At 43.8% G+C, this 18,127-nt stretch overlaps 1 protein-coding gene across 1 annotated transcript in view; it reads left to right on the top strand.

Moving 5' to 3' along the window:
- The window catches only part of GMPR (guanosine monophosphate reductase), a 491,435-nt gene that overhangs the window by 203,472 nt on the left and 269,836 nt on the right, over positions 1-18,127 (top strand). The window contains exon 3 of the mRNA XM_086965158.1: positions 14,201-14,284. Coding sequence (XP_086821284.1) covers positions 14,201-14,284 — 84 coding nt within the window. The remainder of the gene's footprint in view (positions 1-14,200; positions 14,285-18,127) is intronic.

Here is an 18,127-nt window from a genome sequence, read left to right as displayed (position 1 = left end):
TTCTGACGCTGAACCGGTCTTTTTTAAGTAAATAGAGCTTAACGTCAGAAAGTTTGGGTGGTTGTATGGAAATGCTCATGCACTACCCATGGTTTGCCCCCTTGGCACTCAGTAACATGCAAAGCAGCTCTTAGCGCTTCTTTGCTTTACTTAGCGCTGGAAAGTAAATCGGTGAAAAAGATTTTGTGTAACTTTTGTGATGCAAACGCGGCGTAAAATCTTAGAAAATCTGCCCCACAGAGTCCAGTCTGTAGTGTTAAATCTTGCATTGTTAAATTAATTCGAGATGAATTCGAGATGTCGCTGCAGAATCTGGGAGGTGAAACAGGTGGCCATAGCATCTGCATTGAGCTCTGTCTAGCCAGCTATTAGCTTATTTCTGAAAAACAGATCTCCAAATATGACTGACATCAGAAATGTGCCTCTTATTACCTTACATTAGGCTGACAGGTCTGGGTCTGTTAAATGGTTTAAAAGCTTCTGGAAGGCGAATATCAATGTGGTAGCTGTACTTTTCAGCATGTTTAGGCTGCTTTCGTAAAAGTCTCTTCCTTTAGCCAGATACCCACATATTATATGATTTAACTCTTTCCATTTTCTCCTTTTCTAAATAACAAGTATCCTTTTTAATGAGATTCCGACCAAAGACCATTACTCGTATTCGTCTTGCAGAACTTCATCAAAGTGCCTAAAGATCTTTTCAGACCAGTGGGTGTTAAATTTAGTATGATGCTATTGTCTGCATATTGTAATGCTTGAATTGCTGTTGCTGACAGTGCCTAATTTGTAAAAAAAGTAAGTGCCAGGGCCCTTGACAGGAGGCAACTGCAGCTCGTGACACCTATTCCCCCTTGCCAGTGCTGTCAATGACAGTACCAACATAACTGCTAACCATCACACTTCTACAAGTGTGACAGTTCTGACTATTCCATGCTATAAAAATGGATTGGGTGGCAGGTATTAGTAATTTTTCCATTGTATTGAACAAATAAACAACTTTTCTTTTGCTGACCTCTAATTGAGGTATCCAACGCCACCATGTGGCAGACTGTCAAAAGTCCCAGTGATGACAATTAAGTGCCAGTGCCGAGCACCGGAAACCACTGGCTCAAATTATGCACTGGTTCCTGATATCATTGTGGGGCGCGCTCTTGCAGTGGATAACGTTGCATGACTATCTATCTGCCATGTAGAGACGGAATAGCAGGCGTGTCAAAATGCACCCTGCTGTAGTCCCATATTTGTGTAAATTTTTTCCGATGCAACCCAGTTAGTGGAGACATTTACCCACTCATCTGTATTGATGCCAACAATTTCCTTAAGATGAATACTCCACTTGAGTAGCATTTGTCAGAGCTATCAAAGGGCATGATAAAGTCGATCAAGAGGGCATTGATTTGCAGGTCTTGCCTAGACATTGCTTGCTCTGTCACAGACGTCAATCAGAATATATTGTCTTCTAAGGAGCATCCCTTTATAAAATTATTTTGTGGTTGGAATGAGCCCATTGTTCCAATTCCTGGCTTACACTTATGGCCAATCCTTGCCTTCCACCTCCAGCAAGACAATTTGGTGAAAATGATTTGGCTGATTTTAGGGTGCCTTTTCATGAATATGAGTATATATAAGGGGGGTTTTACCCAAACATAGTCACTGGGACCTGGGTTCGATAAGTACTAGGAGGAAAGGGTCCCAGTGTGGATAAAGAACAATATATACAATTCAAAATAATTAATCATCAAAACAAACAATGAATCCACAATGTTTTAATTCACAGAGGGATGGGGTGTAATCAATATACACAGCAAATAATCAATAGTATCAACGGTTAAACAGTGCCCCGGGGAGGGAGGGAGGTGGTGATCAAGTGAGGATGAGGAGGTGATAGGTATAAGTGACGGTAAAATCGTTCAATTAGGAAAAACAGTATTGGCAGTCAATTACGCAACCAAAAAAGCCAACGTATTAGGCAATTATTCTTGGGTGAACATACTTCACAAAATACAATTAATGTAAAAATAATGGCGTGAAGTTGAAACCAAAGGAACAGTTGTCGACGTTTCGACCCTCTTATCCATGCAGGGAATGATTGCACCCTTGCTGCGGGGTCTTCATCAGGACCAAACAAAGGGGGGGGGCAGGTAACCTAATTAAAATGAGTACAAGGGAAAGTGGTTATTAAAGGGGTATTATTCCAGCCTTACGAGTAATCACATCGGTAAACATATGTTACTAGGGAAAACGTTGTTGAATAGGTAAATAATCACCAATCTGAAAAATTATAACTCAATAGATATTTAGTCGATACGATCATAACATTTTCCTATTAATTAAGGGTATCCATGATAACCTGAATATCTAAATGGGTTGGATTATTAATCAAAAGGGGGGGGAATCGGAGACAAGCTGCCAATTCTGGTACACTTAGAAACCGACCTGAGCGTAAGGGTCAGAAAACTGGCGCGTTGGAGGGGGGAAACACTGGGTCAAAGGTAGAGCAAACAATTGGCTAATATGGCAAAATTACCTGGAATTAGTCAAGGTTGGGCTCAATATACATAGTTCTGTAGAAATCAATGTTCAGGGGGGTATCTGTAACGGAACATATACATTACAAAATTGCGTGCAGCCGAAACAACATGGTCAGTAGCCATGGCTAAAGGAGAAGCAGACTTACCTATGGGTAAGTATCATCGATTTAGTGGTATAATTAACGGCGTCCCAGTGAGAGGACCGCGCCTGAAAATGGATTAGGCAGATCGGTAAACATCAAAGCATGCCCAGTTGGGAACAGTTCAATTCAGGTCAAAGTAGTAATTTTAAAAGCATGAGCTTACCGATAGACAATGGATTTGTATATCCGTTAATGGCCCAAGTTCATTGAAGATTGGGAAGTAAATCCAGCTATACTGTCTAGAATGGGGAACAAGGAGGAGCGTTAGATATCGAAATGATATCGGGATGCGTTGGTAGGTCTGGCCGCTTCTTACAAAGGAGAACTACTTACTAGCACCGAGTGAATTGGACGGCTACACGCACCGGCATCGACGCGAGTCGAGTTCCTGATACTAATGTCACCAAGGCAACGGTGTCACGTGGTGTCTGAGTGGTCAGGAGAGATCGAGGAAAGACTATACTAGAGACTGAAATCAGCGCTCGTAACTGCTAGGATACAGTCGGCAAACCACTAAATTCATAAATATAGTTATTCATAAAGGAGGGGTATCGGGAAAATATTAGTAGCGGTGCAAACACATCCATGTGCAATTCCGGACACCATCATGTAAATAGGGTTTAGTCCTGTTTTAAAGCACTGGAAAGGATGTATATTAAGACCAATGTCATAAAGTACAGACTTGAGAGTATCATCATCGTGGAAATCAAACATATGGTTGCTAATTCAGATTCAGGGTCACAGAATGCATAGACAAACCAAATTTCGATTGATAAGGAGTACTCTTGTCTGAACAGACGATGGTGTAGAAAATCACATAGGCGTTAAAATGATAAATTAACATGAATATGGCGTACCTCTCTAACATGAGGGTAAAGGCACATATACCTGGTGGGAAAAGCATTAGTATAGAAAACCAAGTGAGTATCAAATGATTAGGCAATACATATTCACGGCGTACCTCTCAGACATGAGGGTAAAGGCCATTTGACCAGTCAAAAATAACTGATAATATGGTAGTGGATCTGATTAATATAGAGCAGACAGATTTGTATATCTCAAAGAGATTGATGTAAACAAAGTATGTATCGAACGATTGGGCAATACATATTCACATGGATATGGCGTACCTCTCAAACATGAGGGTAAAGGCCATTTGACCGGTAAAAAACAACTGATTAATACAGGGCAACCATATGCAGTATCGGAATTCAAAAAGGGGTCTCATTACAATGGGCCAAGTATCATGATAGAGGGGACCTCTAGGTAATGTATTAAGAGGGTCTCATTAAAATGGGTCTAACGTCCTGATAGAGGGGACCTCAAGGTAATGTAGCCAAATGTGAAAATGAACTGTCATGTTCATTTAAGCCAGTATTGATTGAATCAAAGAAATATATCCATTTGAGCTCGCGCGTGTTGAGGATATCAGAGATATCCCCCCCACGTGGTCCCAATGTTGCCTTTTCAATTGCCACCCATTTCAGGCTTTCTGGGGAATGAGATTCCAGCTTAAAGTGGTCCACAAGTGGTGCACCAGGTACCTCACAGCGGATCCTGCTCATATGTTGTAGGATCCTCGCTTTCGCCTTTTGTTGGGTTTGCCCAATGTAGATTTTTTGACACGGGCAAACGATGGCATATATGATGTTATTGGAGTTGCAGTTAGTCATAGTTTTTAATTTGATTGTAAGAGGGTGATACTGAAACTCTTTTGTCTGAATGGCGGAGTCACACGCTTTACAATGGCCGCACTTGAAATGGCCAATAACTGCTGGTAAATCCCACATGGAACTGATGGTGGGTTGATTCGGTGACGGTAAAAAGGAACATACAACATAGTTCTTAATGCTCTTAGCCTTTTTAAACGCATGTAAAGGTGTTTCAGGTTGTTGGACGTCGTCTGATATTAGTTGCCAGTGCTGATTAATGATGCGTTTTATCTTATTGCTTTTGGTGTTGAAGGTGGTTACGCACACAATTCGGTTCTCTGGTTGATTGTTTATGTCTTTAGGTGAGAGTAATTCTTCCCTTGGATAGAACCAGGCGCGTTTCCGCGCTTTCTTTATCAGACGTCTTGGGTATCCTCGTTGTTGTAGCTGGCTGGACAGATCCTCTGATTCAGAGAAGTAATGATCTTTGTTTGAACAATTCCTCCGGATTCGTAGGAATTGCCCAAAGGGAAAGTTGTCATGGAGGGCTCGTGGGTGGTGACTGTTGTATTCCAATAGGGAATTCCTTTCAGCAGGTTTTCGGTACAATTTGGTGGATAATGATCCTGATTGATGGTAGATGGTGACATCCAAAAAATCGATGGTTTCAGTGTGAGTACCTCCCAGAATACAACAGTCACCACCCACGAGCCCTCCGGGACAACTTGCCCTTTGGGCAATTCCTACGAATCCGGAGGAATTGTTCAAACAAAGATCATTACTTCTCTGAATCAGAGGATCTGTCCAGCCGGCTACAACAACGAGGATACCCAAGACGTCTGATAAAGAAAGCACGGAAACGCGCCTGGTTCTATCCAAGGGAAGAATTACTCTCACCTAAAGACAGAAACAATCAACCAGAGAACCGAATTGTGTGCGTAACCACCTTCAACACCAAAAGCAACAAGATAAAACGCATCATTAATCAGCACTGGCAACTAATATCAGACGACGTCCAACAACCTGAAACACCTTTACATGCATTTAAAAAGGCTAAGAGCATTAAGAACTATGTTGTATGTTCCTTTTTACCGTCACCGAATCAACCCACCATCAGTTCCATGTGGAATTTACCAGCAGTTATTGGCCATTTCAAGTTCGGCCATTGTAAAGCGTGTGACTCCGCCATTCAGACAAAAGAGTTTCAGTATCACCATCTTACAATCAAATTAAAAACTATGACTAACTGCAACTCCAATAACATCATATATGCCATCGTTTGCCCGTGTCAAAAAATCTACATTGGGCAAACCCAACAAAAGGCGAAAGCGAGGATCCTACAACATATGAGCAGGATCCGCTGTGAGGTACCTGGTGCACCACTTGTGGACCACTTTAAGCTGGAATCTCATTCCCCAGAAAGCCTGAAATGGGTGGCAATTGAAAAGGCAACATTGGGACCACGTGGGGGGGATATCTCTGATATCCTCAACACGCGCGAGCTCAAATGGATATATTTCTTTGTTTCAATCAATACTGGCTTAAATGAACATGACAGTTCCTTTTCACAATTGGCTGCATTACCTTGAGGTCCCCTCTATCAGGACGTTAGACCCTTTTTAATGAGACCCTCTTTATACATTACCTAGAGGTCCCCTCTATCATGATACTTGGCCCATTGTAATGAGACCCCTTTTTGAATTCCGATACTGCATATGGTTGCCCTGTATTAATCAGTTGTTTTTTACCGGTCAAATGGCCTTTACCCTCATGTTTGAGAGGTACGCCATATCCATGTGAATATGTATTGCCCAATCGTTCGATACATACTTTGTTTACACCAATCTCTTTGAGATATACGAATCTGTCTGCTCTATATTAATCAGATCCACTACCATATTATCAGTTATTTTTGACTGGTCAAATGGCCTTTACCCTCATGTCTGAGAGGTACGCCGTGAATATGTATTGCCTAATCATTTGATACTCACTTGGGGCCAGATGCATCAAGCGAAATGCGCTCGCAAAAGGGCCAGATTCTCAGAATCTGGCCCTTTGCGAGTGCAATTTTTGCATTTGGGATGCATCATCCCAAATGCAAAAATCGCAAATAGAGAATTCGCTAAATTGCGATTGTTTGCATTTAAGGAATCTCAAATTGAGATTCCTTAAATGCAATGCATGAAAGTATCAAAAATAGCGAATTCGCTAATAGGGCACGCAAATTACCACGAAGTACAACGTCATGGTAATTTGCAAAAACTTTGAAAAATGCACTTTTGTGCATTTTTCAAAGTTTCATGTTGCGCACACACATGCCCTAAGGGCATGTGTGTGCGCAACATATGTGCACAGATCACATTCAGGGGTGTAACAGGGTGTCCTTTGGACACCCCTGCACCCTTGAACTCGCAATCTCAATTTGCGAATCGCTAATTGCGATTCGCAAATTGAGATTGTCTTCCCATTCATTCCTATGGGCCTCTAGGCCCATAGGAATTAATGGGGAGGTGTTCATTAATTGCGACTCGCAATTTGCGAGTCGCAATTAAGGAATTCTAAGGAATCGCTATTTTTATAGTGATTGCTTGATGCATTCCATTTTGCTATTCCTTATTAGCGATTCCTTATTTTTCGCTAATAAGGAATCGCAAAATGGATGCTTGATGCATCTGGCCCTTTGTTTTCTATACTAATGCTTTTCCCACCAGTTATATGTGCCTTTACCCTCATGTTAGAGAGGTACGCCATATTCATGTTAATTTATCATTTTAACGCCTATGTGATTTTCTACACCATCGTCTGTTCAGACAAGAGTACTCCTTATCAATCGAAATTTGGTTTGTCTATGCATTCTGTGACCCTGAATCTGAATTAGCAACCATATGTTTGATTTCCACGATGATGATACTCTCAAGTCTGTACTTTATGACATTGGTCTTAATATACATCCTTTCCAGTGCGTTAAAACAGGACTAAACCCTATTTACATGATGGTGTCCGGAATTGCACATGGATGTGTTTGCACCACTACTAATATTTTCCCTATACCCCTCCTTTATGAATAACTATATTTATGAATTTAGTGGTTTGCCGACTGTATCCTAGCAGTTACGAGCGCCGATTTCAGTCTCTAGTATAGTCTTTCCTCGCTCTCTCCCGACCACTCAGACACCCCGTGACACCGTTGCCTTGGTGACATTAGTATCAGGAACTTGACTCGCGTCGATGCCGGTGCGTGTAGCCGTCCGATTCACTCGGCGCTAGTAAGTAGTTCTCCTTTGTAAGAAGCGGACAGACCTACCAACGCATCCTGATATCATTTCGATATCTAACGCTCCTCCTTGTTCCCCATTCTAGACAGTATAGCTGGATTTACTTCCCAATCTTCAATGAACTCGGCCCATTAATGGATATACAAATCCATTGTCTATCGGTAAGCTCCTGCTTTTAAAATTACTACTTTGACCTGAATTGAACTGTTCCCAACTGGGCATGCTTTGATGTTTACCGATCTGCCTAATCCATTTTCAGGCGCGGACCTCTCACTGGGACGCCGTTAATTATACCACTAAATCGATGATACTTACCCATAGGTAAGTCTGCTTCTCCTTTAGCCATGGCTACTGACCATGTTGTTTCGGCTGCACGCAATTTTGTAATGTATATGTTCCGTTACAGATACCCCCCTGAACATTGCTTTCTACAGAACTATGTATATTGAGCCCAACCTTGACTAATTCCAGGTAATTTTGCCATATTAGCCAATTGTGTGCTCTACCTTTGACCCAGTGTTTCCCCCCTCCAACGCGCCAGTTTTCTGACCCTTACGCTCAGGTCGGTTTCTAAGTGTACCAGAATCGGCAGCTTGTCTCCGATTCCCCCCCTTTTGATTAATAATCCAACCCATTTAGATATTCAGGTTATCATGGATACCCTTAATTAATAAGAAAATGTTATGATCGTATCGACTAAATATCTATTGAGTTATAATTTTTCAGATTGGTGATTATTTACCTATTCAACAACGTTTTCCCTAGTAACATATGTCTACCGATGTGATTACTCGCAAGGCTGGAATAATATCCCTTTAATAACCACTTTCCCTTGTACTCATTTTAATTAGGTTACCTGCCCCCCCCCCTTTTGTTTGGTCCTGTGAAGACCCCGCAGCAAGGGTGCAATCATTCCCTGCATGGATAAGAGGGTCGAAACGTTGACAACTGTTCCTTTGGTTTCAACTTCACGCCATTATTTTTACATTAATTGTATTTTGTGAAGTATGTTCACCTAAGAATAATTGCCTAATACGTTGGCTTTTTTGGTTGCGTAATTGACTGCCAATACTGTTTTTCCTAATTGAACGATTTTACCGTCACTTATACCTATCACCTCCTCATCCTCACTTGATCACCACCTCCCTCCCTCCCCGGGGCACTGTTTAACCGTTGATACTATTGATTATTTGCTGTGTATATTGATTACACCCCATCCCTCTGTGAATTAAAACATTGTGGAATAATTTTTTGTTTTCATGAATATGCACCAACAAAGAGTCTCTCCAGCTGTTGAGAATGGTATTATTGAGTGAGCAGTTCTTAAAGAGAGGAAAGCGAAGGTCTACCACTCTTGCGTCCCCACTTTTAAAACCACTGAATTGATTCCTCTGAGGCAAGGAACCCCTAGTACACTCATCGTCTTGATGACATCAATGACTATTTGACATGGTTTAAACAATTTGGTGGATCTACAGGGTGGTCCTTCTAGTGGGTGCTTTGTGTCTTTATCTTTAAGAGTAAGTTCAGGAGTAATTACATATAATTGTTTGATATAATTTGATCATGTTGTAGGGGAGGTATTTATACTTGATGACTGAGAGTTACTGTTACCTAAATGGTTTATCATGGACTAGAATTTCCTGAAATATATGGGAAATATTTGGGCTTAACTGCCTATTGTTTTACGTTCAAATTATTTCTTCTGTTTATTCTCCTTTTATTTATTTTTAAAGTAATATCAGAATTGTAAGGCCTTTGTTGTATGAGGGAGCTATTCAATTCCCTTTTCTGGGACTGGATTTTGGGCCAACAGGCATTTTGGTCATTGTAATTTGCTCCCTTGGCACATGGTTTATCTTCTTTGGCAAACAGAAATAATAAAGAGTTTATGACAGTAGGGCAGTCAACGTTGGGGGTGACATTTATCTATCTGTGCACCGTCACCCAAATATTCTTTTATTACCCTCATGAGTGGATCACATTTGTCCATGGACCACTTGACTCCTTTAACAGGCTCTACTTCTGCCTGTGTTCCCAGGAATTTCATATGTTCCAGCTGGCACCGCTGTGCAGACAATGTGCTTAACCGCATGACATGATCGATAGCTGGGCTATGGACTACTTTAAAACCCGTAATCAAATAGAAATGAGGGCAAAAACCTATGCGTAAGCCAAAGGGGCTTTTCTCTGGTGTGGCATATGGGTGTAGGCCGCTGGTTGATCAATTTTCTTCCTGCCATTGAGGACTCTCAAGCCCATGCCCTTTAGGACATCAACCAGAGTTCCGCCTTGGGGATCTTTAATCTGGGAATTGGACCTAATTGCCGGAATCTTCCAAAAGGTGTTTGTCACGGTTAAGCCACTCAGCATCTTCATCCTTTTGGAGAAGATTTAGATTGGAATCTCCCATTAGTAACCAAGCAACATCCATGTTTAGAGGTCTCTGTCTTAGGAAAATGGGTAGTAGAGTAGAAATTGCAACTTTCATCCACTTTGGGGATTAATATAATTATTACTAATAATTAGTGGGGAAGATTTCTCCCTATTCCCTGGAGGAGAGACACCTTCAGTTTACACCATGACTTCAGGTGCCAGCTTGTTGTGTTTATAAATGGACACTCCTCCTGGGGATGACTTCATAGTCAAGGAGAGGAACTTGGTATAATTATGCCACAGACTAGGCGAAATTAACCTAGGCTCTTGGAAGCATAGAATATCATATTTTCTTAAGTCTTTTATGAGGTCAGTTTTTTAAAATAGCGTCTTATATTCCAGGAGCAAAGGGTGATTGGATTATAATCTGAAGTGCAGTTATTTTCAGGAGCAAGGAGGAAGTGTGCCAGGGAGCCAAAACCAATCTGAATCAATTGAGTTAGGTAGGTAATGATGCCTTCCTACACAAAAACAATCCTGAGAGTCTTAAATATGGCCCTATGTCTTCGGAGGATATTTTCCTTGCATCTGGCAGTGCATTTCAGAGCTTGATAATATTCAGATTCAGAATATCGGCATTGCCACAAAATTTGTATTCTGGATAGAACCGTAACACAGGAGAAGTAGGTGACTGTCACCAATTGGTGATCAAGCGTTTTGCTACAAGGAGCCCCAAATCAATAAAGTGAGTAGTGGCTCTGTGTTTTTTATTCTTGTGGTGCAGGCCTAGGAGGCACACCTCCCATGTTTGTAATATGGGTTGTCCTGTGCAGTTCAACCAATATGTAGTCATGCCTAGCCATTAACTCTGGAGAGACAGACAGGCAGGCACAGAGCATGTGTACGAGATTAGCATTGGGCAGTCCTTTTTGGATTATCATTTTACAGGATTATGGAAACTTTTGCCGTTTCACCTGATACACAACTTTATCTTCAGACTCGTTCTTGTTCCTTAAAGGTGAGCCCTATTGACTCTTTGCCTCTGGATTATCACCCAATATCAATCCTTTGGCCTGTAACACAAAATGGGGCTCACTGTCAACAACGACAAACTCCAATTCTCCCACATCAAAATGATGCTTAGGCTGCGATTCAGAACTAATAATTTACTCAGTAGGGCCTTCTTCAACATGGACTAACTCAGGAATGGTCACCTCGACTCCTTGCCCTGTGCAACAATTGTATTATGGAATCTCCTAATAACATATTCGCACTGTGTCTCTGGTGGAGGCTTCTCTGGAGCCAGATCGCTCTTTCCAAAGTTCCCTTTTTCCATTTCCTGTCATTTATGTGTGTCCTTTTGTTTTCTCAGTCTCGAAAGGGCCTGTAGCAGGATGGAGCTACGGATCTGCATTATGACCTACTTTATTTCCCTCACAATACTATACAGTCGTCTTTGTTGTTTTCCTTTTGTGGCGGGAATGGATTTGGTAGCCTTGGCTGGTAAACGCATGGGGCAAAGGGCAAAGTAAGGCCAAAATTGCATGCTGTGGCACAATAATCATACATTGGGAAGTTGGAGAGTGTCATGCTTCATTGTGCTTCCTGGCCGAAGGGTGTTAAAAGACATGGATCAATCTCAGTAGCGGCTCCTGGAGGGAGTGCTGCGGGCGGCGGTGGGGGGGGGGGATAGGTTGGGGGTAGTAAACTACGGAATACGGCCGAACGGAGGTAAGTACAAAAAATAAATAAATATAACGAATTACATTGCGTGCGTTGCAACCCCATTTGGTGTTGCAGCGTGGCAATGTAATTCATTTTATTTATTTATATACTTACCTCCGTTCGGCCGTATTCTGTAGTTTACTACCCCCCCATCCTGCCCCTCCTCGGCCTCACCGCCCTGCAGCACTCCCTCCAGGAGCCGCTACTGATCAATCTTCACCGAAGGGCATGCAGTATATGGTGGCCAACCACACCTGTGGCGTTAGCCAATTGAACTTACACCCGCTGGGGACCCAAGTAAACCATGCCTGTCCCATTCACCCAGCAGCCTCACCAGTGCTCCCTGCTCCCTCTCACTCAGCCAGCCGGACTTACCAGTGGTCTCCGCTGCTGGACGTCCACTGCAAGCTAAGGGAAGGTTTCGGGGGGGGGGGCATAAACAGCAGTGCATGGCAATCTGGGCAATTAGGGAACTGGCTGAGGAGCTCTAGGAGACCAGGTGAGAGCTGATCACTGCACAAGCCCCCTGGTTGCCTCTGTGAACCTATGTAAGCCTCCTCAGGCTTTGCCTCTGCCTAGCATACTTTGTGCCTGCTCAGGGCTTCAGGAGCTTTCAATGGAGTGTTCCAGGTCCAGCAGGTAATACATTTTTACTTGCTAAATCTCCTCCAATAAGCCCAAGTTCCCAAAATTAAGGCACACACTCTTAAAGCACTAATAGGCCAAAGTAGTGGGCTCTTAATGTATCAACGTGAAATCAGAATGAGCCTTCTGATCCAGTTAAAATAATGAGTGTTCCTTCAATTCGGTGGACTACCATCTTGTCGATAATAGAACAATTGCAGTGTTGGTAGAATGGCAAACCACTGACCAAACCACTGGCTATTATTAAGTATATTTGAATAAGAACAACATTGTGGACTACTGTCAGGCCGAACATGTCACTGGATCAGCCTTATTGGATGTCAGAGAACAACTATTAACTTTCTCCAAGTGTTAACTCTCAGCATTCTTGGTTTGATTGATCCGTTGGTCACCAAAAATACAGTTAGTCATCATATTGTGTTTTGACCGTCTTTCGATTGGGAGAGGGCAACTGGCGAAGCCCTTTCCTTGCATTAGCCGTAAGTACCACTAGAGTCATGTTAGGACATTTTCACTCTCTGGTGGTGGTTTATAGGCACAGCGTTGGTCCCTATTAGTACAGGAGAGCGCCGTCCCCCTTCTGTCAGTGCAGCAAAAGAGAAGAATAAAACGGTAATAAAATGAACTAATGTTTTATTTTTCACTGCTCCCAGCCCGAGCAGTGTTTGGGGGCGGGGCTGCTGCTGACTGGCAGCAGGGGAGTGGTGCTCACAGCACCATTTTACACTCCACAAGTCACTTTCGCCGGCTGATTTGCAATGGCTAGTTTGGCATGCGCAGGACGGCAGGCACTGGCCTCATGTGCCCGTTGGAGCATCAAGGTAGCCCAGTCCAGCCAATCCTAGCGCTGCTTTCATGCTGCTCAGGGATTTGCTGAAGACGGGTTGCCGAAGGAAGACAGAGGAGAGTGGAACAAAGGTAAGTACATTTTTAAAAATATATGTTATTTTTTTTGGCCCCCAGAAGGTTTGGCTCTTGGTCCCCTCAAAGCCCCTCCAATGTTGAGGGTCACTGCCCACCACTGTATCGGTATGGAGTACCGCAAGTTTCTTCCCTCTCTACCTCCTCTTTAACATATAGTAGATCCCTCTATAGCAATCAGCAGAAATTCAGCAGGAGTTGTGAGATGTACACAGGCCGCACAATTGCTTATTTGGAAAGAGGTTGTGCCGGGCCAGCCAGAGTCAATCGCAATTGATTACAAACTACCTTTTTTTAGGTTTTGAGTTGAATAAGTGTTTTTATTCCCATAATTGGACTACAGAAAGGGCATCACAACACCTATTGCCTTTTGTTGCTGCCCCAGGTATACAAGGCTGAGGCAGCGCCAAAATCTAAATGGAATACCAGGCATTATATTGGTAATATATATTCATTTGTCCTCGTTTTTTACTCTTTCCATGTATGCTGCATTGAAAGGTGCAAATCGCCATGTGCAGGAAGGTGTCTGTTCCTGCTAATAAACAAGCATCCCTGCAGCGTAGGCATCCTTGCAACATGGTGGCAGGGTACCTGCCCTAGCTCTAGGCAGCTTTTTTTGCACCAGAGCTAGGAGAAACATGGCACATCCCCTCATTTTGAAAAAGTCAGACCGTGGCACTGCCAAATTTGGCGCAACTACGCACTCCAATATTGTATTGTAAATCTGCCTCTTAGTTTGCACACAGCAAATGGGAAAATATGAAAGAAAACTGCAGTGCTGCATGTTCGGAATATAAATGAAGAATTACTCTAATTGTTGGCATTACAGGTTCATTGTTATGCAGTACTTTTCCTTTAATCTTCGGCCATCAGAACGTCTAAAAATAATGTGCATAAACTGCATAATAGATTTGACTTTGTTTTTGTTCCAGCACACAATGTTCACCGCTATTCACAAGCATTATCCGTTGGAGGACTGGAAACAGTTTGCAGCCAATCACCCAGAATGCCTTGAGGTACGTACGGCGCACTCCTAAACATATTTAGTGACAAGTGCAATCAAGCTAAGCCTTAATATATTCTGTTCAAAATGTGCTTAACAGCCTGCAGCGTTGTTCAAATTACTTGTTTGAAAAGAAGGGAGATGGTAGAGGGTTTTTAGAGGTTTTCATGCGTGGAAATCACCTTAAATGTTATTTAAGTTTAGGAATTTGTTGTAGGGTAGACGTAAGATCCTGGGAGGATGGGTGGGCAAAATTGCAAAAGATTTTTCTCACATAAGATTCATAAAATACATTTATTATATCAATTATGGTTTGCCACAATGTAAAATTTCAGTAAAGGAGGCATGTTTAATGTGCATTAAGGGCGAAGCTGGGGAACCGGGTTGAAGTCTCGGTAACGACGCTCAACATCCTTTGATTCTGGGCAAATCAGTTAATCTGCCCTTGCCTAACAAAAATGAATGTGTCCATCTGTAACGAAACTGGTGATCATGTAAAGCGCTCTGATACCTGATATCTTCGGGTCCTGTTAGCGCTATATAAAATTAGCATGCAGGATAGGTACTGCCCCCACTTCGACTTTTGCTCACTGTACAATTCTCTACACGCAGTCTGCCCAAATTGTGGCTTTACTATCACACCACCCATCTCCCAGCTCCCCGCGGTTGCTCGCCCAGGAGATCATAGCGCTTCCGATATAAACTGCATCTTGATAAATGCACGATCTCTTATTAAACATAGGAACGACGTTGCAGATCTAATAACCAGTCAAAACACTGACATCATGTTTATCACCGAGACCTGGGCAGACCTCGCCTCTGGCCCAGACTTTAACATCCAAACAAAACAGGTGATGGACCGAATGTGGATCAATGTCACACACTCACCCCAGTCCGGAGATCTGGGCCCAAATCCATCGTTTTTTTGCACTCCACACCACCCTGGGTTAGACAATGGCGATATGAAAATCAGCTCTGACCCTGTGCCCCATGGGAACAGTCCAGTCCGAACTACAAAAGCCATGTCCTTCCCAGAACGGAATCAAGCATCCGAGGACCGGACCGGTTTCAAGGTAACACCTCTCATCAGCCCGGCTAGCTTGACTCCAGTGGTGTGGAGTGCCTGGGACCCACGTCTGGGCATCCCCAGCGCACTTAGGGCGGAATATGCAAACAAAACAGGTGATGGACGAATGTGGATCAATGTCACACACTCACCCCAGTCCGGAGATCTGGGCCCAAATCCATCGTTTTTTTGCACTCCACACCACCCTGGGTTAGACAATGGCGATATGCAAATCAGCTCTGACCCTGTGCCCAGACGTGGGTCCCAGGCACTCCACACCACTGGAGTCAAGCTAGCCGGGCTGATGAGAGGTGTTACCTCGAAACCGGTCCGGTCCTCGGATGCTTGATTCCGTTTTGGGAAGGACATGGCTTTTGTAGTTCGGACTGGACTGTTCCCCTGGGGCACAGGGTCAGAGCTGATTTGCATATCGCCATTGTCTAACCCAGGGTGGTGTGGAGTGCAAAAAAACGATGGATTTGGGCCCAGATCTTTGGACTGGGGTGAGTGTGTGACATTGATCCACATTCGGTCCATCACCTGTTGTGTTTGCATATTCCGCCCTAAGTGCGCTGGGGATGCCCAGACGTGGGTCCCAGGCACTCCACACCACTGGAGTCAAGCTAGCCGGGCTGATGAGAGGTGTTACCTCGAAACCGGTCCGGTCCTCGGATGCTTGATTCCGTTTTGGGAAGGACATGGCTTTTATAGTTCGGACTGGACTGTTCCCCTGGGGCACAGGGTCAGAGCTGATTTGCATATCGCCATTGTCTAACCCAGGGTGGTGTGGAGTGCAAAAAAACGATGGATTTGGGCCCAGATCTTTGGACTGGGGTGAGTGTGTGACATTGATCCACATTCGGTCCATCACCTGTTGTGTTTCCAGACTTTAACATCGCCACCCCAGCCGGCTATCAAGTAACAAGGTTAGATAGATCGTCAGGGAAGAGAGGGGGGGGGCTCGCGATCATACATCGGATTAAGTTCCCAATAAAAACCGAACCACTTGATCATAACTGTGCAGAAGCCCTCGCCTTTTCTATTTCTCTTTCCCCCATACAAATTTTTAAAGGAATTCTCCTTTATCGACCACCAACATCACGCACACTCTTCCTAAAAACCCTCAACCCGCTACTAGAACCAGTAGCTGCCAATCAAGACTACACCATTTTGGGAGATTTTAACTTCCATTTGGAGAATGAGAAAGACAAGGAATCGCACACGCTGATTTCAGACTTTCTGGCCGCTGGCCTAGAACAGCAGGTCAATTCAGCTACTCACCAAGCAGGACACACTTTGGATGCCTTATTCACTAATAACCCCTACATTACCGTTCCCACAGTGCTCCCTCTTACCTGGACAGATCATTTAGCTGTCAAATTCACAATTTTAGTTAAACCTCACAGAAATACCCACACTAGCACCTGTCTGCCGATTTTGTGTCGCGACTGGAAAAATATTGACGTCACTAATTTGCATAACATCTTGGAATCCTCGATACCCGAGGATAGGCCCGACCCCCAGGAAGCCTCCCAAAACTATCAATGCTGGCTATTTAAGGCATTAGACCACCTAGCCCCTCAAAAAGAAACAAAGCCTAACCGCACCAAACCTTCGGCGGCCTGGTTCTCGGAGTCATTACGGCTCGAGAGGCAACGCTGCAGAAACTTGGAGCGGCGATGGCGTAGGAACTACGTGGATCTCGACAAAGAGACATATAAGAACGCTTTGATTAGCTATAGAAAGATGATCACTGCGGCAAAATGCGCCTTCTATAGCACACAAATAACAAACGCTCTTAATTCAAATAAACAGCTGTATCAGGTGGTAAAAGACCTAGCCAATCCCCCTGCCCCACCCTCTGTTGAACCATCTCAATCATTCTGCAACAAGGTGGCAGACTTCTTCCAGGCCAAGGTCAATGACATCTTCAATGAATTTACCACAACATCGATCACTAATACAGTCTGTCGGGAGACTTCCCGTTGCTCACTTAAACCAACTCTAGAGGTCTTCACACCGCCGACCTCCATGACAGAGCTGATAAACACGGTAAAATCGGGATCCCCTTTGGACCCCTGCCCCCGCGCATCATTAAATCAGTCTCTGACCTAATAGCCCCAGTACTCACTAACATCTGCAGAGCCATATTTCAGACAGGCATATTTCCCGAAATTTGGAAAAAGTCTACTGTAACACCCCTCTTGAAAAAACCCTCACTAAATCCCCTAGAGCCCAAAAACTATCGTCCAATTGCCTCCCTCCCTTACCCTTCCAAAATTATTGAAAAGGCGATGAATCAACAGCTGTCGACCTTTATCGACCAGAATGACCTGCTGGACAATACGCAGTTCGGGTTCTGGAAGGGTCACGGGACGGAGACGGCCCTGATCAAAGCAGCTGAGGAGGTCAGGACTATCATGGACAAGGGTGGTACAGCGATTCTAATACTACTGGACTTATCCGCCGCCTTCGACACGGTCGATCACTCTACTTTGATCGACCGTGTCGCCGCCCTTGGCATCCAGGGCAGGGCCAGAGCAACGCTTGCTTCCTTCCTGGCCAATAGGATACAATCCGTGAAGATGGGAAACTTCAGTTCCCCTGACTTCACTCTTCCGTGCGGTGTCCCCCAGGGCTCCTCGCTAAGTCCGACACTCTTCAACATTTATGTGTCGGACTTGGCGAGGGTAATAAAGTCATTCGGCATAGGGCTCACATCGTACGCCGATGACACACAGCTGATCCTGGAGATACATAAAAACGGAGAAGCTGTGGCAGCTAACTTTC

This window comes from Lissotriton vulgaris, chromosome 4_1, assembly GCF_964263255.1.
Source record: "Lissotriton vulgaris chromosome 4_1, aLisVul1.2, whole genome shotgun sequence".
Taxonomy (NCBI): Eukaryota; Metazoa; Chordata; class Amphibia; order Caudata; family Salamandridae; genus Lissotriton; species Lissotriton vulgaris.
The sequence above is the reverse complement of the archived record's forward strand: the minus strand, read 5'-3'. Positions and strand labels throughout refer to the sequence as shown.